The sequence below is a fragment of the Hemicordylus capensis genome, chromosome 2, assembly GCF_027244095.1.
Source record: "Hemicordylus capensis ecotype Gifberg chromosome 2, rHemCap1.1.pri, whole genome shotgun sequence".
NCBI classification, from domain to species: domain Eukaryota; kingdom Metazoa; phylum Chordata; class Lepidosauria; order Squamata; family Cordylidae; genus Hemicordylus; species Hemicordylus capensis.
Genome location: NC_069658.1, coordinates 219826929 through 219849295, shown reverse-complemented (window position 1 = coordinate 219849295; position 22367 = coordinate 219826929). Strand labels below are relative to the sequence as shown.

General features: G+C 49.9%; 1 protein-coding gene across 2 annotated transcripts in view; it reads right to left on the bottom strand.

Annotated features, from left to right (window-relative positions):
• Positions 1-22367, bottom strand: part of FBN3 (fibrillin 3) — a 235163-nt gene that overhangs the window by 95274 nt on the left and 117522 nt on the right. For both annotated transcript variants that reach the window (XM_053298377.1, XM_053298378.1), the window contains exons 14-25: positions 16466-16585; positions 14919-15044; positions 14510-14632; positions 10637-10912; positions 9340-9393; positions 8093-8218; positions 6621-6746; positions 5634-5753; positions 3436-3573; positions 3110-3160; positions 2788-2913; positions 1206-1433 (exon numbers count right to left, since the gene is read on the bottom strand). In XM_053298377.1, the coding sequence (XP_053154352.1) occupies positions 1206-1433; positions 2788-2913; positions 3110-3160; positions 3436-3573; positions 5634-5753; positions 6621-6746; positions 8093-8218; positions 9340-9393; positions 10637-10912; positions 14510-14632; positions 14919-15044; positions 16466-16585 (1614 nt within the window). The remainder of the gene's footprint in view (positions 1-1205; positions 1434-2787; positions 2914-3109; positions 3161-3435; positions 3574-5633; positions 5754-6620; positions 6747-8092; positions 8219-9339; positions 9394-10636; positions 10913-14509; positions 14633-14918; positions 15045-16465; positions 16586-22367) is intronic.

Genomic DNA, 22367 nt, shown 5'->3' with positions numbered 1-22367 from the left:
CTAGCCGAGCCGTGCAAAGGCACCCCTGGCCACCGCCTCCACCTGAGCTTCCAAAAGCAGAGCCGGGTCCAGTAATACCCCCAAGCTGCGTACTTGCTCCTTCAAGGGGAGTGCAACCCCATCCAGAACCGATAAAATCTTCTCATCCCGATTGGCTCTCCTACCGACCAACAGTATCTCCGTCTTATCTGGATTCAATTTCAGTTTATTAGCCCACATCCAACCCATCACGGCCTCCAGCCCTCAATTCAGGACATCCACCGCCTCCCTAGGATCAGATGACAAGGAGAGATAGAGCTGAGTGTCATCTGCATATTGCTGACAACTCAGTCCAAGTCCCCGGATGACCTCTCCCAGCGGCTTCATGTAGATGTTAAACAGCATGGGGGACAAGACTGATCCCTGCGGGACCCCACAGGCCAACGGGCCGAGCAGTAGTCCCCCAGCACCACCTTCTGGACCCTCGTCCCAAGAAAGGACCGGAACCACTGCAACGTAGTGCCTCCGATTCCCATACTCGAGAGGCATATATTTATTTATACTGCTTGTACTAGTATGATTGGTGTATACCATGAAACTTTGGCCTCTGATAGGCTCTGTACTCAATCCTATAGCCTGTATGTAAACAATATAAAAGACTCTTGCCAAAAGCCTGAGCGTGTGCTCTTGGAAGAGAGACACCTGGCACGCTGTGATCAATAAAGCTTGAACCTGATGGACGGTGAGAGCCTCTGCTCATTAAACAAACTGAGAATTCCAAGAAGGCGCACTGAAGGCTTCCTAAAGACTTTTGCAGGGAAGGTGGCGGGAGGACATCCCCCTGCCGCCCGCCCGTTTCTAGAGAGTGAGCGGTCGGGTCTTTTGCGAGATTTGAGGGGGCGGCAGGGGGCTTCAAGGGGGCGGCAGCAGCAGGGTCTTCAAGGAGGCTTCAAAGGGGTGGCAGGGAAGTATCCTGCCACCCAATTTTTTTTACCACGGAGGAGCCATCGCCGTTGATTGAAGCGGGCGGCAAGGGATCCTGCCTCTGGGTTTTTTACAATAATTACGGCGCCAAAGGTGGAAAGCGCGGGAGGGGTAAGTAAAGCCCCCCCCCTTAATGGAACCCCCCACCCTACCCTTCCGAACCCCGAACCGCCCATGTCCGGACCGGAGGCCAGTAGAATGGCCTCCGAACCGGTCCGTGCACATTCCGAGTCCCCACTCACCTTTGTAGAAAGGTCTGCCAGACAAGACGTCTCCCCTGTTGGCAAAGCCGGGTCCCCGGGGGCAGATCACTTTGTATTCGGCAGAGCCAGGCTTGGGGCACTCCTCACAGTCGCTGCCCCAGGCCGAGCCGACGGAGCAGCAGCACAGGTCGATACGGTATTTCCCCGGGAGGGGGACCGTGCACTCGTCCTCCACCCATTTCATGTAGCACTGCTCCAGTCGCGCATCTATGGGGGGGGGGGAAGTGGCATCAGAGGGGAGAATCAGGAAGAGGACATTTTGTGGCCTTCGTGGGCAACCCAGACGGGGCAAGGAGCATGCCCCACCCCCCGGCGAGAAAGTGTGCCCCTCAGGAACAAAGTCCCACATTATGTGAAAGTTATAATTTGGCCAATAGTTTAAAAAAGTGTTTAAAAATCTGATATTGACAAAGTAGAAAATGGAGAGCAATTTATAAACCAGAGGCTCCCAAGCTTGGGTCCCAGATGTTGTTGGGCTACAACTCCTATCATCCCCACTCACAATGGGATGATGAGAACTGCCATTCAGCAAGAGTCGGGGAACCAAGTTTGAGAATAATTGATATAATTAATCAATATTAGGGATCGGCATGAGTCGATACGGTGCGGCCTGCCGAATCGTTTCAGTGGGGCGGGGAGTGGTACCTATAAGCATGAGTAAAGCAGGTCCTTACCTGCTCCTCTGCTGCCCCACTGCATTTCCTGGTGCAGCGCTGTGCCACTCAGACGTCTACGCATGGGGGCAGCGCTGCACCCAGCAGCCTGTGAATGTCCGACCGCCGCACGTAGGCTGCTGGGTGCAGCGCTGCAGCCACTTGCAGACTAGGAAATGTGATTGGGTGGCAGAGGAGCAGGTAAGGGCTTGCTTGACTTGTGCTTAAAGGTATTGCTCCCTGCCCTGCCAAAACAATTTGTGTACATCCCTAATCAATATCAATCAGATGCCATCCAGATTGCCCCCTCCTGAGGCTTCTATTTAACAGATAAAAATCAAACATTCAAGGTCAAATGATGTAATTACTCTCTTATCTAGTTTGACTTTATTAGACTTGGGGGCAGCTTTATTAGACAGCTTCAATATGGATTTAGCCCCAGGGAAACCTGGGAATTGTAGTTCTGTGCAGGGGATGTATAGCTGACAGAGAATTCCCAGGCAAGAATTTATGACGGTTCACAGTTAAACTGGTTTGCAGCATAGATAGGCCCTTGAGTTTTCTTTAGGACTAAAAAATGCTTGGAGTTTTGTCTCATCTCTGGCTTAGTGGCTCATCCCCTCAGAAGCATGGAAAACCCGAATGGGCTCAAAGACAAGAATGGAGGCAACCGTAGTGCAGCTGGAAAGGGAAGGCAGGAATTTGTTGAGGGGAGAGCAGCCATTTTGAAGCATTTAAAGGCCAGATGGAGGTAGTCACGGTGAATGTGGAAAGGGAAGGCAGCTATTTATGGACAGGAATGTATTGATGGGAGGGTGGCCATTTGGACCCATCTAAAGGTGAGAATGGAGGCAGCCACAGTGCATAAGAAAAGGGAGGGCGTGGTCCATGTCTCTCTGGGTCCTCACCTACGCATGTCCTGCCTGAGCCATCCAGGGTCAACCCCTCTGGGCACTCGCAGCGGAAAGAGCCTGCTGTGTTCACACACCGGCCATTGGGGCAGACGCCCGGGAAAACCTCACACTCGTTGACGTCTGGAAAAAGAGAGAGAGAGTCAGGGGTGGGAAGGGAAAGGCCTTTGAGCAGGTCAAGCAAACAGCAAAGAACTGGGGAGAGCGAGAGAGAGCACGAGAGAGCAGGATAGAGTCTAGAAAGACGGGGTGGAAGGAGGAAAGGGGCATCCCTGGTCAGCTTCCCAGGTTGAAAGTGTTGGGGGTCTGAAGATGGTACCTTCGCAGGAGACACCCTTCATCCTTGCATAGCCTCTTGGGCAGGCAGGATCTGTGGAGAAAGAGACATTTTATGATAATTCCGTGATTTTCAATTATGATGATGATGATGATGATGATCATGATGATAACAGCAACTTTATTTGTTATCTGCCCCATGAGATAAAACATGAAATAAAACATGTTATAACATGTTATAAAACATGTCATGTCTTAAAACAGGAGATAAAAACACACAACAGATTAAATAAATTAACAGACCAAAAAAATTTCAAGTCAGTCGGAGAAGGTGGCTGACGTTGCTGGCACTGGCCCCGTCACCCTTACCGATCTCGCAGCGCTCACAGGGGCTTCCCCAGGCTGCCCCGAGCGTGGCACAGCACTCTGACTTCAGTGTGGCCCCATTGATGTTCACTTCGCAACGCCCTTCCTGGATGTTCAGCCAGCAGGTCCCTTTCATGCTGTCTAGGGAGGGAAAGCCCAAAGGCCTGGTTAGATGCGTCCCTGCCCCCTTGAAGCCACCACGCCCCAGCCTCAAGAGGCAACCCCGTGCTCTGCAAACACTTCGCTGGTAGGGAAAGCATGTCTGACCATATTGCCAGCCTTAGGGTGGAGAGAGCGGGACATGTGCATTAGGGAAAGAATGCCTTCCCCAAACTCAGATTCCTCTCTCATTGCTACAATTGTGTCCACCTCTTCTTTAGTTTCCTTATATTAGTTTAGAGTACTGCAATGCATTTTACATGGGGCTGCCCTGGAAGATTATCCAGAAACATTTATATGTTGGATTGGGTCCAAGTCATCATGAACACATAATGCCTGTTTTGAAACATCTTCATTGACTATCAAACCCCTTACAAATCATGACTTCTAAGTATCTCACAGAGCCCCCTCCCTGCGCCCCCACTTCCGCCATATTAAGATATTCCAGTGGAATCCTAATCTGGGTACCATTAATTGTAGTACACACAAGAAGCAGGGCCTTTCTTGTGCTAGTCCCTGATCTTCAGAAATCCTCTTTGGAAATCCTCCCCATCGAAGGTTCAGCATGGACAGTCTCTCCTGTCTTTTCGTGTGTGTGTGTGTGTGTGGTTTTTGGCTGAGGGATTTGTTTTTAGATTTGAGTTGTTTTAACTGTGAGTCATTTTGATTTAGTTTTTTTATTGTACACCACCACAGGAGCCGATATGCCTGAAAGGTGGGTTATAAATGGTAGAACATAGAAAGCTGCTTTATACTAAGTCAGATCATTGTTCCATCTAGCTCAGTATTATCTACACTGATTGGCAGCCGCTTTCCAAGGTTTCAGACAGGAGTCTTTCCCAGACTACCTAGAGATGCTGCCAGGAAGTAAACCTAAGACCTTCTGCATGAAAAGCAGCTTCTCTATCACTGAGTGATGACCCCATCCCCTAAGGGGAATACTTCACAGCAGACAGCACTCACATGTAGTCACTCATCAAAATGCAAACCAAGGCAAACCCTACTTAGCAAAGAAAACAATTAATGCTCATTACCATAAGACCCACAGCCACCTAATCGCACAGCAGGGAAGTAACTTGCCTGGGGAGCAAGAGGTTGCTGGTTTGAATCCCTGCTGGTATACTTCCCAGAATATGGGAAACTACTATATCAGGCAGCAGCAATATAGAAAGATGCTGAAGGCATCATCTCGTACTGCACGGGAGATGGCAATGGTCAACCCCTCCTGTATTCTACCAAAGACAACCACAGGGCTCTGTGGTCGCCAGGAGTCAACACCAACTTGACGGGACAACTTTACCTTTACCATAAGACCAGCTCTCCTCCCCAAAATAAATAAACACAAACTAGCTGGGCCGGGAGAAGAGAATCTATGCCTCTAGTTCTCCCCGCCCGGCCACTTGCCCCCAGCGCCATCTCCTTCCTCCCCCCCACCTGTTGCCGTTTTTGCCTGCCTGCCCCGCCTTCTCCCACCTCCAGTCCCGCCCACCCCCGCCTTCTCCCCGCTCCCACCTGCAGGCGCCCATCCGCACCGTCGTTTTCCCTCCCGCCTCTGTCGCTGTTTCCTCCCTTCCTCCCCGCTGCCCACCCGTTGCTGTTTTCTTCCTTTGTCTCCACCCCCACCGTTTCCTTCCTCCCTTCCTCCGCTGGCCGTCCTCGTTTCCTCCCTGCCTGCCCCTGCCTTCTCCACCCAGCTGCAGTGCCATCATTTTCCCGGTCGCCGTTAATTCCTGGGCCCACCGGCTGGCTGCCACTGCCATTCCCCTCCGCCACACACACACCTCTTCCCAGTGCTATCCTCTCTGGCAGCTCTCCAAACTCTCGCGAGAACTGCCACACATGAGATTAGCCACGGATTATGCCTTAGCGGATTATATATAAAGAAGATTCTCTGCTTCAGCTTCCTCATAGTTCAGGCTCTTTGCTTCTCTGTGGCCTCCCTTTCTGGCTCCTCCTTCCTGCACAACTTCCTCTCTCCTCTCTACATTCTGAGATCCAAGGCGCCCAGCTCCCAGTTGGAAGCCCCAGACAGGAGTCTTTACCAACACAGATGGTGCCACTGGAGTCCAGCTTGCTCCCAGGAGAACACTCGCAGGCAAAGGAACCAGCATTATTCCTGCAGACACCATTCACGCAGGGGTTGGACGTGCACTCGTTGATATCTAGGATGGGGAGAGAAATGGGGTTTCCTTTAGGAATGGTCACATGATTATGCTCAGAGCAGCACATGCACAACACAAGTTCTCTTCCCTGCCACCCCAGTTTCTTCACTGAGCATATTCTGCATCAAGGAAAGTTAAACGATGCAGTCTGATAACATGCCCACTTGTGGCAATGAAGCCACCCAAGCTGGTGGGATGGCATCAGGGGTGTGGCTATAACTGAGCAGATGGGTTCAAAGAACCCAGGCCCCCGAGCTCCTGAGGGCCCCCAGCTCCACCCCTCCCTATCTTCTTCATTATCTCCCTCACTCCAAGGGGCTGCCAGAGAGAGGGGTGAACACAGGGCCCCTCTCACCTAGCTACACCCCTGGATGGCATGGAATGCTCACAAACATTCCACCTGCTCCAGCAAAAAAAAAAAAAAAAGCAGCAAGGGATGGGGAAACGAACAGCTTAACTGGGGTTAAGGAAAAAAACTTTGCCTAGGCACAAGGGGCAGGAGTAATTTCTATGGGTCAGGATGAGGAATAGGGAAATGTTCCGAGGGGAAGCTAAGGGCAGTGGGCAGAGTAAGTGATAGACAGCTACTTATCTTCCTCTTTGCTGGAGTGTTTCTGCTGTTAGTTCTGCAACTTCTGCCCCCTTTCCATCAGGCCTCACCCCCCTGAGCCATCAGGCACAACCTACTGCCCCCACAAGGTGCACTAAGCTCTCCCGCTCCCTGATCAGCTCCACCTCCTAATCTGCCAGGGACCTCCCCCTTGCTCCAAGGCTCCACCCCCTGAGTCTCAGGGGCTATGACCTCCTGACCAGCAGGGAACCCCCTTCAGAAAGAGTAGGTGCCCTTGCACTCCATGGTTCTATTACCTTCACAGGTGTCTGTTTCAGTCCGGAAGACGAAGCCCTTGGGGCAGCTGCAGCTGTAGCTTCCGGGTGTGTTGCGGCACAAGCCATTGTCACACAGCAGGCGGTTGACAGCACATTCGTCCACATCTAGCGGGAGAGAGGCAGGAGAGTTGGCCACCAGCAAGGCCACGCGTCCTCCAGTTACCAACTCCTGCTAACTTGGCAAAGAGGCACCTTTTAACATAATGATTCTCTTTATTTAGTAGTGGGAGAGTAACTGGCCCTATCCACCCCCAGCACAGTACCTCCAGTGACTGATGCTGGTGTGTATCTCGTGTTTCTTTTTAGATTGTGAGCCCTTTGGGCACAGGGATCCATTTTATTTGTTTGTAATTTCTCTGTGTAAACCGCTCTGGGCCATTTTTGGAAGGGTGGTATAGAAATCGAATGTCTGGATAAAACAAACCAGTCAATAACACCTGTCTGACTGTGTAAACAAGAAATTATTATTATTATTATTATTATTATTATTATTATTATTATTATTATTATTATTATTAATAATCATCTGTGCGGGTCACCTGGTCTGTGATTTGGGGGCACTGCACAGATACTCTCCACTTATGCGGCCATGAGGTCTAGATACTTGCTTTTGGAAACAGAACCCGGATGAGCCTCTAGAAGTGGAATTCTTCCCTTCTGCACCAAGATTCTGCTCCCACTGCAAGCCTACCAGACAGAGCTCTGTGCTCTGAGGGTGCCATCTAGGCTGCCACTCCAGCCTGATCAGTGTCAGTTGACCCCCAGGAGCCAATCCCTGTGCACCAGCCCCTATAGAGCCCCAGACTCGAGAGATTTTTCTCAGTCTGAGCTGTGCTGCTGTGCTTCTTATTAGAAAAGGCTAAGCACTGGCTTCTTACCCATAAGAACATAAGAACAGCCCTCCTGGATCAAACCCAAGGCCCAGCTAGTCCAGCATCCTGTTTCACATGATGGCCCACCAGATGCTGCTGGAAGCCCACAGGCAGGGCATGCCATCCCTCCTGCTGTTACTCCCCTGCAACTGGTACTCAGAGCCATCCTGCCTTTGAGGCTGGAGGTGGCCTAAAGCCCTCCAACGAGTAGCCGATGATAGACCTCTCCTCCATGAAGTTATACAAACCACTCTTAAAGCCATCCAGGTTGTCGGCCGTCACCACACCCCTACAATGCTGCCTTTTCGGACCCTGATCTCCCACTTGCTTGACTCTACTATGTGGTCTTTGGCCCCCTGCATGTTTTGGTGCTGCCCCTAAAAATGACCTCTTGCCTCTGGCCTATTGACCTTGAGATCAACAGGCCATCACCTCTGGAACTCAGCTCTCGTCTGCCTGGACTCTGATCCCTCAGATGACAGCTGGTATCTCCATGGACTGTTAAACCTTGACCCAAACTGGGATGTTGGATGGTCCCTGATTTGCCACCCTCCATGCCTCGGGATTGCTCCAACTCACCCACACAGTTCTTGCCCGTGGGGTCTGACTCGTAGCCCAGATTGCAGATGCAGCGGTAGCTTCCCCGAAGGTTCTCACACATGCCGTTGGGGCAGATGTCAGGGTTTAAGGCACACTCGTTGATATCTGCATGGATGAGAAGTCGATTTGGGAAGATCAGGAGCTTGGCAGCCGTCTGTATCTGACACAGCCCCCACCCTCTGATCGTTCCGTAGTGATGGACAAGATGCCTTTCTTCTTAAAGCCCACACAAGATAGAGACATTCAAGCTGATGAAAAGGAACACAGGAGGACCAGAATAGCTTAACCTTTGCTGTCTCCGTGGGATGTGTGGGATGCGTTACAGAGGAGGGTTCTTATTGTAAACACTCATTAGCACCTCGTTACTGTAACATGCTCTCAGTGCCTGACCTTTGACTCTAGCACTGTCTGGAACTGGGGGTGGGGAGTCCAAGTTATTTTGCTGCCTGAGGCGATGGATATCACTGCCTCCCCCCACGCCCGCCATCTATAGGTGATTGCTCAGCATTCTCAAGCCATGCTTCTGAATTGGGCTCACAAACACATGAGCACTCTTGAGACCATGCTGCCAAGACAGGCTGTGGTGGCAGGGACATTCCTAGTTCATCTTGGGGCAGGGAAGGCGAGGGGAAAATCAACAGCCTGCCCCACTGGGGTGAGGAAGGGTATTGGCTGTGTGTGGCAAGGATGTCCATGGGGTGGCACTCATGGTGGCAGGTGGGGACAGCGCCTGGTGCCCCCTGTGCCACTCTTCATGCCCACGCCTGAGGTGACTGCCTCACCCTGCCTCATGGAAGGGCCGCCCTAGTCTGCTGTCAATGGATCCAGGCACTAGCACTATGCCAGCATAGGAGAACATAGGAAGCTGCCTTCTACTGAGTCCGATCCTTGCTCCATCCAGCTCAGCACTGTCTACACAGATTGGCAGCGGCTCTCCAGGATTGCAGGCAGGAGTCTCTCTTAGCCCTTTCTTGGAGATGCTGCCAGGGAGGGAACTTGGAACCTTCTGCATGCAAGCAGGCAGGTGCTCTTCCCAGAGAGGCCCCACCCCCTACAGTGAACATCTCACAGTGCTCACACGAAGTCTCCATTCAAATGCAAACCTGGGCAGACCCTGCTGAGCAAAGGGAGCAATTCATGCTTGCTACCCCAAGACCAGCTCTCTTCAGAAAAGCTGCTTGTAAGGGAAGTATCCACCCTGGTGATCAGATCTCTACCAAACCTACCTCTTCCATCAGCAGTGATGCCAATGCCGCTGCTACACAGGGCCTGAAATTCAGCTGGAAACAGAGAAAACCAGTTGTCACTCCGTGATTGAAAAAGCAAGTTATAATGTCTGCATATATGTGTGTGCGCGCCATCAGATTGGACACCACAGACAAAATTTGCATCTCCCCTTGTCCAGCGCTAGGCCTTTTGTGGGAAGAAATCAGCTCACACACTGAGCAACAGATGAAGAGAAATTTGGCAGCAAATGGCCTGTGGGTCTATTTCACCCCTAAGATATCTCACAGGGGAGCACAGATCTGGTAGTCATGGATGAGCATCCCTCAGCTCAACTTGGAATTGACTTGTCACTTATAAGCTCTCTTGACGAGGGAGAGAAAAGCATTTCATTTATTTTATTTTTATTTTATTTTACTACATTTATATCCAAGGAGCCCAGAGCGGTGTACATAGTTATGTTCATCCTCCCAACATCCCTGTGAGCTAGATTAGCCCATGAGACAACTGACTGGTCCATAGTCATCCACTGAGTTTCATGGCTGAATGGGGATTATGAACTCGGGTCTCCCTGGTCCTAGTCCAGCACTCTAAGCACTACGCCACACTATATAGGAACATAGGAAACTGCCATATACTGAGTCAGACCATTGGTCTATCTAGCTCAGTATTGTCTTCACAGACTGGCAGCGGCTTCTCCAAGGTTGCAGGCAGGAATCTCTCTCAGCCCTAACTTGGAGAAGCCAGGGATGGAACTCGAAACCTTCTGGTCTTTCCAGTGGCTCCATCCCGAGGGGAATATCTTCCAGTGCTCACATCAAGTCTCCCATTCATATGCAACCAGGGCAGACCCTGCTTACCTAGGGGGACAAATCATGCTTGCCACCACAAGACCAACTCTCCTCTCTCTTCTCACTAGCTCCCACCTATTTTCCAGCGATTCGCCCAGATGTTCCATTGATTTCTTCTCTTTGTTCCATTGATTTCTTATCTTTATTCCAGCACGGAACTCATGGTAGCATCCGAGGTGATTACCCATCCAGGCACTAACCAGACTGAGACCTACTTAGCTTTAGCAAAATGGCTGCATTGTGCAGCTTCGGCCCATGTCCTGACACCCATGTAATGGGCGCACATGCACACTGATGGTGCCACATGCAAGCACATTGTAATGTGCTGTATTGTATTGTATTGACCTGAAAATGTAGTCTCAAATCTCCGCCTTGAATCATTGAGAACCCCTCGAGAATCCCTGGGAAGGCTCGCGCCTGGCCAAAGATCCTTCGGGATGCCACTCACCCGAGTTCTTGGCAGGGCACGGTTGGCATGGCTCTCCAAATCCGTGGTCCGGGTTGGCGCAGCAGCACTCCGACTTGGTGACAGCCCCAGGGAAGGGCCGGGCGCAGGTGCCCTTCTTGATGGCCCCATAGCAGGTGCTGCGCACATGGGTGTCCACACAGACCCGCCCGTCCACACCGATGGCCAGCCCCCCCAGGCACTCGCAGCGGAAGGAGCCCTCCGTGTTGATGCACCAGCCGTTCATGCAGATCCCGGGCGTCTCGCACTCGTCAATGTCTGCAAGGGGAAAGGGGTTGCTGAACACAGGGAGGGGTGACACAACCCTTGCCCGGGATTTCCATTTCCCCTGACAGAGTGCAATATATATACTACACTTGATCTTAGCCAAAAAAGATAGAGATATAGATGGATGGATGGATAGATAGATAGATAGATAGATAGACAGACAGATAGATTTCAAGTGTTGAGGGCAACAGTGGACAATATTAAGGATCTGTTTTGGTTTTATTAGGAATTTATTTTTTTACTTTTCCCCACTGAGATCCAACAACTGGGTCTAGAGCTGGCGGTTCCAGAGAGACCAGGAGTGGAGAAGTGGTGCCTTCTAGGGCAGAGGAAGAGCCTGGAGTCAGGCGGCTCAAGGGCGGAGCCAACTTGGCAAAGAGGCACCTTTTAACGTGGTGATTCTCTTTATTGAGCAGGGGGAGAGTAACTGGCCCTATCCACCCCCAGCACAGCATCCCTCCAGTGACAGTTGCTGGTGTCTATCTTATGTTTCTTTTTAGATAGTGAGCCCTTTGGGAACAGGGAGTCATCTATCTATCTATCTATCTGGCCCTATCCACCCCCAGCATAGTACCTCCAGTGACTGTTGCTGGTGTCTATCTGATGTTTCTTTTTAGATTGTGAGCCCTTTGGGAACAGGGAGCCATCTTATTTATTTATTTGTTTGTTTGTTTGTTTGCTTGCTTATTATTCTTCTGTGTAAACTGCCCTGAGCCATTTTTGGGAGGGCAGTATAGAAATCGAATAAATAACAACAACAACACACCATAAACACTAGGGATGTGCAAAAGATTTCGGGCACAGAACGATCTGTGCCCAAAATGAACAATTTCGGGTGATTCAGGGCCGAACCGAATCACCCCCGATGTCCCCCGATATTTTTCGGGCACGAGCCGAATCACCCGAATTTCGGACCCGAAAAATTCGGGTGATTCGGTTCATGGTTGATTTTTGGCGATTTTTTAAAGTTTTAGAGACTTTGGGGCAGTTCGGGGGCATAGCATGGGATCTGGGCAAAAGGAGTGGGGTGGGGTGGTAGTGCCTAATGGGTGCAGGCTACCACCCCAATTTCAGGGGGATTGGGCAAAGGGCTGATTTTTGGTAAATTTCTGAAATTTTCATGTCTTTGGGGCAGATTGGGGCATATTGGGGCAGAAAGTGGGGCCTGGGGCAGAATAGTGGGGTGGGGTGGTAGTGCCTAATGGGTGGAGGCTACCACCCCAATTTCAGGGGGATTGGGCAGAGGGCTGATTTTTTGAGAATTTTTGAAGTTTGGGTGTCTTTGGGGCAGATTGGGGGCAGAAAGTGGATCTGCCCCAAAGGAGTGGGGTGGGCTGGTAGATAGTGTCTAATGGGTGGAGGCTACCACCCATCCCCAATTTAAGAGTGATTGGGCAGGGGGTGAATTTTGGTGAATTTATTTTTATGAGGTTTGTCTTCATAAGGTGAAGTGTGCTAAATTGATTACTTCCTCATATTATTCATAGTAAAGGAAAGTGTGAAAAAGTGAAAGCGGGGTCATGAGAGTTGTTTAATTGAAAAAAATCTCATTTGCTATGATAGAATGAGAATTCACACCTCAGAAAAAACTTCACCTCAGAAAAAACTTTAGCCCCAAAGTCACTAAAACTTTAAAAAATCGCCAAAAATCAGGATTTTTCCCAATCCCCCTGAAATTGGGGTGGTAGACTCTACCCATTGGGCACTACCACCCCACCTCAAAATTTTGCCCCTGGGCCCCTTTTTACCCCCCGAATCGATTCAGATTCGGATTCGGAATAAATCCGAATCTGAACCGAATCAAGGGTGATTCGGGTGACCCAGATTCGGGCACAAAACAGAACAGGGGTGATTCGGTTCGGGTCCGAGCCGAATCACCCAAAAACCCGAATTGCACACCCCTAATAAACACCTGGGCTATACATGTTATCAGATACAGTGTAGGAATAATAGACTGGACCCAGGCAGAGCTAGAGACGCTAGATCGTAAGACCAGGAAAATCATTAGCATCAATCATGCTCTGCACCTCCGCAGTGATGTAGATAGGCTATACCTCCCTGCAACTCAGGTGGAAGAGGAATGCTGCAAGTCCATCAAACAGTAGAGGAGGAGAAAAGAGGCCTTGAAGAATACATCAAGGACAGTGAAGAAGCTGCACTTCAAATGGTCAATAATGAGAAACTATTCAACACCAATGAAACAAAGCAGGCCTACAAGAAAGAACAAGTCAAGAACCGAGCAGAAAAATAAGCCACTGCATGGTCAATATTTGCACAATATAAGTGGAAAATCAAACATCACCAAGACCTGTCAATGGCTTAAGAATGGCAACTTGAAGAAAGAAACAGAGGGTTTAATACTAGCTGCACTAGAACAGGCGCTAAGAACAAATACAATAAAAGCAAAAGTCGAAAAGTCAACAACAAACAGCAAGTGCCACCTTTGTAAAGAAGCAGATGAAACAGTGGACCACCTAATCAGCTGTTGTAAAAAGATCGCACAGACTGACTACAAAGGCATGACAAGGTAGCAGGGATGATACACTGGAACATCTGCAAAAAATACAAGCTACCTGTAGCCAAACATTGGTGGGACCATAAAATTGAAAAAGTTGAAGAAAATGAAGATGCAAAAATATTATGGGACTTCCGACTACAAACAGACAAACATCTGCCACACAATACATCAGATATAACTGTAGTTGAGAAGAAAGAAAAACAAGTTAAAATAACCGACATAGCAATACCAGGGCATAGCAGAACAGAAGAAAAAGAAATAGAAAAAAATAACCAAATATAAAGATCTACAAATTGAAATTGAAAGGCTGTGGCAGAAGAAGACCAAAATAATCCCAGTAGGTGCAATTCCAAAACAACTTGAAGAGCACCTCAACACCATAGGGGCCACCAAAATCACCATCAGCCAATTACAAAAAGCAACTTTACTGAGAACAGCCTATATTTTGCAACGATATCTATAATAACCAACAGTATTGATGATAAAATTCAGCCATCCCAGGTCCTTGGGAAGGACTTGATGTCTGGAGAAAACAAACTCGTCAATAACACCTGTCTGACTGTGTAAACAAGAAATAATAGTAAAACGATGCTCAGAAGTTGGAGCCAGAACCAAAATGGAAACTCAGGGGGTGGAGCCAGATGTGAAACGGAGATTCAGAGGGTGGAGCCAGAAGCAAAATGGTGGTTCAGGGGGTGGAGCCAGAGGCACAATGGTGGTTCAGAAAGTGAAGCCAGAAGCAAAATGGAAGATCAGAGGGTGCAGCCAGATGTGCAATGGAGACTCAGAGGGTGGAGCCAGAACCACAATGGCGGAGCTAATTAGCGACTGAATCCCCTGAGCCATACAAGGGCATGACCTGTGAAGATAGGCTGCGGTCAAGCCAAACCAGCGCCTGAGATGATGGGTGAGCTGCTGCAACCCTCCCCTTGGGATATGGAGCTCGCCAACAGCAATTTCCCACCCCCTCCGAGCCCTTTCCTCCCTCTCCGCCCCCCCCCCCCCCCCGCCCAGGCACCTGTTCCTAGTCAGGGATGCCATAGCAGCTTCCCGCACTGAGCAGGACTCACCGACACAGTAGCGCCCGTTGGGGGCCAGGACAAAACCCAGTTTGCAAATGCACTTGAAGCTCCCGTCTTCATTAATGCACATCCCGTTCAGGCACATGTTTGTGGTGGCACATTCGTCGTGGTCTGCAGGAAAGAACAACAAGGCAGTGGCCACACTGGGCTCCCCCCGCAATCCTTTCATCCCTCCCTCGTCGCACCCGGCATCATCATAAACAGGCCAGGAGGTTTTTATGGGGCTGAAAGGCAGGTTCATATTTATTCCAGGGAAGGGGATGCTTCAAGGAAACGAGGAGGCTCCGTCTGCTGGAGATCAATACTGTAGAGTTGGGGGGTAACAATCACAAACACCCAAACACCCAGGGAGGGCCTGATCCTGAGTCTTTCCCTGTAACTAACGCCTGTGGCTTACCAGCACAATTCTTCCCGTCAGGAGTGATTTCAAAGCCGGCGTTGCAGATGCACTGGAAGCTGCCATCGGTGTTCACACAGCGCCCATTCCTGCACATCACTCCGTTCATGATGCACTCATCGATATCTAGGCAGAAAGCAGAGGACACGATGGTGGGACAGTGTGCCCCAAATTAACCTGGTTTTGTGGTAGCAAGCATGAGTGGTCCCCTTTGCTAAGCAGGGTCTGCCCTGGTTTGCACTGGAATGGGAGACTCCATGTATGAGCATTGTGAGTTATTCCCCTTAGGGGATGGGACCACTCTGGGAAGAGCAGCTGAGGTCTCAGATTCTCTCCCTGGCAGCATCTCCAAGTGAGGGCTGAGAGAGATTCCTGCCTGCAACCTTGGAAAAGCCGCTGCCAGTCTGTGTAGACAATTCTGAGCTAGATGGACCAATGGTCTGACTCCGTATTTATCTGTTTTAACTAACGTTTTAACTTCTCTGTTTTTGTTGTAAACCTCCCAGAGATGTAAGTTTTGGGTGTTATAAACATATACATAAACAAACAAACATATATACACATAAACAAACAAACAAACAAACAACAAGGCAGCTTCCTATGTTCTTAACTTCGGGTTTAGCCTGGAAAAGAGAAGACCAGGGGAGGCAGCGGGTGTGTGTGTGTGTGTGTCCTTCAAGCCCCCTCCCGGCTTCCTGAATGGTGGCCCGAACCGGTCCACAGCCAGCCCAGGCTGCCATTCAGGAGGCCAGCAGGGGGCTTGGAGGAGCCTCCACTGCCGCCCCTCCCCCGCCACCTCTGAGGTCTCTGCCGCCACCATGTGGTGGTCTCTGCAGAAGGTATGGGGGGCCCATTCTCTTGCCGCCACCCCTGGAGCCTTTAAGATGGAGATTAGGGATGTCCCCTTTACTTGTAAAGGGGGACCCTCAAGGTCACCACATCTAAAGAAGGACATTGTAGAACTGGAAAAGGTGCAGAAGAGGGCAACCAAGGTGATCAGGGGCCTAGATCACCTTCCTTATGAGGCAAGGCTACAACACCTGGGGCTTTTTAGTTTAGAAAAAAAACGACTGTGGGGAGACATGTTAGAGGTCTATCTGCCCACTGGATGAACCAGAAGGGTCCCACTAGTACCCCCACCAAAACCCAAGGACTGAGCCCTGCCAACACCCTCTGATTCAGAGAAATCTCCTGAGTCATGACTGGGGTTCACCCGTCATGGTGAAAGGCCCCCCAGCAAGTGCCTGCAGAATCAGGCCAGGCCCCTTTAAGAGAGCAAAGCCTGCTTCTGGGAGCGGGTGGGGCCAAGTCAATGTGCCTGAACCCCGTGTTGCATTTGTGTGACGCCAGCTGGAGAAAGACTCCCTTCTCTTACGATTCCTGGCTTCTGTACTTGCCTGATCAGCTCTCACTGTGGTGCTGACCTGTTGCCCCAGGAGCTGTCCAAGGTCTGGATAGGCATCCCTGGTCTTTGCCTTGGGAGAAATGGTGGCATTTCCTGGACCAGGATAGGCATCCAGGCCCTCACAAACCCAACCCGGACTTACCAATGCAGGCCTGTTTGGTGGGCGTGCTCTGGAACCCCTCGTGGCACTTGCAGTGGTACGAGCCGGGGGTATTCACACAGTCGCCATGGAGGCAGGGGCTGCTGGAGCACTCGTCCATGTCTGGAAAAGAAAACGAGCTTTCACCTTCAAGCCATGACACTAGGATGTTGTTTACCGGTGCATCTGGGGCGGCCCTTTCACGAGGCTAGGTGAGACAGTGGCCTCAAGCAGCAGGTTATTGGGGAAGTAGCTGGGTGGCAAAATGCACCACCTCCACCCCCGCCGCCGCTGCCACTGCCCTCAGAGCAGCTCTTGAGCACTGATCCGACCCCTGCGAGCTTGGCAAAGACTGCCTCTCCTCACACGCCTTGCCAAGCAAGCAAGAAGCACGAGGAGAGAAGGGGAGGCTGCTGGCAACCTGCCCTCCTCCTCAACCCCTGCACCACTTTCAAAGCTGGTCAATCTTGAAAGGGGACTGGCCCCCACCAGGGGCACAGGGCAAGGCAGCACTGGGTGTGGGGCGGCTGGTCCAACGAAGGAGCTCATCCTCAGCCCTCTAGAAAAGCAAGCCTGCCCATTCTGTCCCAAGGAAAACTGAACGCTACTGGTTGCATATCTAGATGCGTGTCTTTGCATCCGCATGACCATTTTTGCATTGTGGCAAAGGAGATCAGAAGAGGCAAACAGGCTGTGGAAAGGATGCCGTGGCTGGACTGATGGCTGCACACGGGTGTTGGGAGCAGACCAGCCCTTTCGTACAGAGGCTGACAGAATCACAGAATTCCCCAGCATAGCGTTCCTTCAGTGTTTGTTGCTGGTCTCCTCTATGTGTTCCTTTTTAGATTGCAATCCCTTTCGATTGTGAGCCCTTTGGGGGCAGGGAACCATTTTCTTTATGTTCTATTTATTTTTCTACGTAAACCACTTCGAGAATCTTGTTGATAAGTGGCATATAAACATTCGTAGCAGTAGCAGATTTCCAGAGTTGTAAGTCCTTGGAGTTGGAAGTCCTTGCAGTTGGAAGTCCTCGGACCTTGGAGGCCTTCTAGCCCAACCCCCTGCAGGAAACTGCTACCAAAACCCTGATGGATACTGATGAGGGAAAAACAGGTTTTGGCTGGTCCTGGCCTGTGCATGTACTAGTTGGATTAACAGAAATGTTGTAATGGATGAAATAACCATATTTGGGTTATTCCTTTTGCACACAGTTAATATGTTGCTGTATTTAATGAAACTGTGAACTAGTTCTCTGATTGGCCATTGAGGCTATGCTCTGTGATTGGACTCAACGACCACTCCTGAGGTTGTTTGCCTAATGATGCCAGTGTTACTGTATCAGCTACGGTAGCTGTCTTTTCCGGCGTGACTCCATCTTAGAGACCTCCCAGCGCCAGCCAACCAACCAACCAACCAACCAACCAACCAACCAACAAACAAACAAACAAAGGTTTTCTCTGAACTTCCATCAAATGATGAAGACTTTCACTAATTGAACTGATCACAAGTGCTATCCAAACCCTGATGGAAACCCATCCAGCTTCTGCTGGAAATCTTCCAGCAAAGGAGAGCGCACCACTGCATGAGGCAGACTGTTCCACTGCCCAACACAGGTTCCTCCAGATGATGCTGGACTAGGTTCCTCCAGATGATGCTGGACAAACTAGGTTCCTCCAGATGATGCTGGACTACAACTCCCATTGCCCCCAGACACAATAAATTGTAGCTGGGAATGATGGGAGTTGTAGTTCAACAGCATATGGATGAATCCTGGTAGGGAGCCACTGGTCCAACAGCTCTCGCAGCCAGGAGATTCCTCCTAATGCCTAGCCTGAATCTCCTCCCTTGCCATTTCCACCCGCTGCTGCCTGAGGCAGACTGTTCCACTGGCCAACAGCTCTCAGGAAATCCTTCTTAATATCTAAGCTAAATCTGCTTCCTTGTCATTTCAACCCATTGGTTCTAGTCCTCAGGAGCAACAGAGAACAAGTTCACTCCTTTTATGTGACAGTCCTTCAGTTACTTGAAGACGGCTCACGTATCTCCCCTTTGTCTTGTCTTGTCTTGTCTTGTCTTCTTCAGGCTCAACGAATATGAATATTATGAATATTTGTACACTGTTTTTCAACAAAAAGTTCCCAAAGCAATTTACACAGATATAAATAAATAAATAAATAAATAAATAAATAAATAAATAAATAAATAAATAAATAAATAAATAAAAATGGCTCCCTGTCCCCAAAGAGCTCACAATCTTAAAAAGAAAAATAAGATAGACACCCGCAACAGCCACTGGAGAGATGCTGTGCTGGGGATGGATAGGGTCAGTTGCTCTCCCCCTGCTAAATAAAGAGAATCACTACTTTAAAAAGGCACCTCTCTGTTCAGTTAGCAGGGGACATACGCAACCTACCCAGTTCCTTCAGCTGTGCCTCACCCTCTTGGTTGCCCTCCATTGAACCTGCTCAGTCTATCAAGTTCCTTCTTAAAATGTGGGGCCCAGAACTGGACACCAGATTGCAAGTGAGCTCTGACCAGTGCAGGATAGAGTGGAACCACCACGTCTTGTGATCTGGGCAGGATGCTGCTGTTAATGCAGCCCACAATTGCATTGGCTATTTTAGCAGCTGCCTCACAAGGCTGGCTCATGTTCAACTTGAACATGAGCTAGCAGCAGTGCTGAGGCCATTGTACATGGGAATGATGGGAATTCTAGTCCCAACAACATCTGGTTACCCAAGGTTGGGACCCCCCTGCTTTAGTACAACAGCATTCCTGGGGAGGATCAGCATTAGGGGACGGTCCACTCAGGCACTGGTTGGGGGCCCAGGATCTGAGGCTCTGCCCAGTGCCCAGCCTAGACCCCCCTCAAAAAGGAAGCAGTTTTTGCATCAAGATATTATCAAACAAATAATGGTTGCAAGTTGGAGAACAACGAAAAGTGGGGGGAGGGCACAGTACCCGCTGCAAATTAAAAACAGATGCATTGGTGTCTAGGAAGTGCATGCTCCAATTTAAGCGTCTCTCTTCTTTTTTGGTTTTCATATTTTTCATATTCATATTTCATATTTTTCGGTTTTCATATTTTTGTTTTACTCCCTGCCAACGCTGTTCTATTCTGCAGTTGTGTTTTATTAGCGTTTGAATTATTTGTCCCCATTCTGTTGTTTGTATTACTTTTAAATCAGCCAATTTGTTATTTATGAATAAAAAGTGGGACGTGTGTGTGTCCACACACACACACACACACACACAGAGGTGTGGAGGGAGACCAGCTGCGGCCCATGTTCTATGTGGCCCCCCTAGCCCCATCCCCTGTGTCTGACATCAGATGCAGGGAGCATTTAGCCACACCCTTCGCATCTGACATCAAGCACGGGGCATGTCTGGGGTGTGAGGCGTGGCCCCTGAGGGGCAATGGCCCGTATTCTTTGAACCTGTTTGCTCAATGGTGGCTTCGCCCCTACATACATACACACACACACACTTCACATGAGCAGCCCTACTGAGACTAGCACAGCCCTACCTGGGCAGGTCAGCTTGTGTGGAGTGCTGGGATCAGGACCGATCCTGGCAGTCTTCACTGGGGTAGCCCGGGCTTTTTACCCAGGCTTATAGTGAGGAAGAAAGGTGCTTTGGCCTCCACTCCCTGGTCATATGAATGCTCGGGCTCCCTGCAGCCTGAGTGTTCATAGAGTCGGGCGGCCGGAGCGCCGGGCAGTGGGGAAATCCCCCCTGCACTGCATTCCTCATGCAATGTATTGTGGGATGTGGGAGGCTACAGCCTGCTTTCCTCCCACCCCCTTGCTGCTACCGGAGCTGTCACGTGCTGGTCATGTGGGTGCGCAGCGGTGGGAATCCCGAGAGTGGCACTCGTCATGTAGGGGAGAGAGGGCCTGTGTTCACCCCTCTCCTTGGCGGCCCTTGGGAGTGAGGGAGAGAATGAAGAAAATAGGGAGGGGTGGAACTGGGGGTCCCTCAGGAGTTCTTTGAACCCATCCGCTCAATTATAGCTACACCCCTGATTCATATACCACCCTTCCCAAAGTGGCCCAGTTTTGGTCATGTGTGCAACCTTAGAATGCATTGTTCTGTTGTGAGCTGCCTTGAATTTGCTGAGGGTTCTTTAAATGGAAAAGCAGGATATAAATGTCTGCAAGAAATAAATAGCAATAGCACTTACATTTATATACTGCTCTATAGCCGAAGCTCTCTAAGCGGTTTACAATGATTTTAGCATATTGCCCCCAACATTTCTGGGTACTCATTTTACCGACCTCAGAAGTATGGAAGGCTGAGTCAACCTTGAGCCCCTGGTCAGGATTGAACTTGTAACCTTCTGGTTACAGGGCAGCAGTTTTACCACTGCACCACCAGGGGCTCTTAAAACAAAGTGAAAGCCTGTTACTTGAAGAGTTCTTGAGGATACACAGGTAGCTGCCTTCTGCTAAGTCAGATCCTTGGTGCACGGAGCTCAGTATTGTCTACACTGACTGGCAGCTGCTCTCTGAGGTTCCAGGCAGGAGTCTTTCCCAGCCCTACCTGGAGATGCTGCCAGGGATTGAAGCTGGAACCTTCTGCATGCAAAGCAGATGCTTGGTCACTGAGCTACAGACCTATCTCCAGCGACGGCCTCATCCCCATCACTACTTAGGCACGGCTCACAAAAACTTAATTCTCCATTATATTACAGAAAGTTATTTCCTTCCAAGTTTTAAATGGCAATGGGCATGATCCAGTCAAAGCAAAGCCCTTTTACGTCCCATTGATTGCAGAGGGAAGGCTGCGCACGAGTTCAGCTTTCTCCTATGGAAATCAATAGCACTCGGACAGGTTCATCTTCGGCCGGATCATCCTCCAGGAAGTAATAAATGAGACTGCTGTTCTACTAAGTCACTTGGGGCCACAAGACTATTTCTCTCCCACACGTCATCTGTCAACGTGTCTCTTTCAGCAATGTCCCAAGCCTTGATTAAGTGTCCCGTCATTGTGGGGGTTGAAATTGATTGCTGATGTGGCACCCAGACCATTTTTTTACAGCAGCGGGGATATTTAACAGTCACAATTTAGTTGATACTTGATCATCTTTGTCCAAAGAGCCCATTATTATAGTTAATTGCTCAAAGCTTAATCTAATTCCTGTCCTCTGATAAATAGAGACATGAGTCCAATAAATTAGTAGATAAGGACATCCCAGCCATAAAGGACTAGAAACGGCCCAGTCCATTTGACATGTCCACATTTAAATCTATCCGTTTGAAATATCCTGTTTAACCTTGGCGGAGTCATGCAAAGCAAGGATATACAGGCTAGGGCTGAGTTTTCCTTAAGCAAGGAGCACCCAGAGAGAAGTCCATATTGGGTTTCCCCCCTTCAGAACTTGCTGCAGCCTGTTCTGGACCCTGAAAGTTAAGAAGGATGTTGATGACGTGGAAGGGGCTTGGAAGAGGGCAACTAAGATGGGGAGAGGTCTGGAAACCAAGCCCTGTGAGGAGCAGTTGGTGGTATTAGGGATGTGCACAAAACCAGTTTGGCCAGTTCGCTTAAAGTCCAAACTGGACTCAAACCGGACAAGGCATGTTCAGTTTTGGCACCCCTGAATGAGGAGTGCGGTTTGGTTTGAATTTGAACCAGTTCGGGCCCGGTTTGGGGGTGCTATCTATGTTTTAAAAAAAATAAATTTAAGGCAGACTTACTGCCATCAAGGGCTTCAGCGGCCTCAGAGGGTGCTGCTGCGGTCATGCGGGGGGTTTCCTCTGGAAGTCCCCCCTCCCCCTACTGGCCTCCCCCTGGTCTCCTACAGGCCAGTTCAGCTTGTTTGGGGGCTGCTTTGGCCCTCTGTGAGTGTGTGGCAGCCATTTTTTAGGCCATGGTACATGCTCATGGGCCATTTGCACGGCCGGCC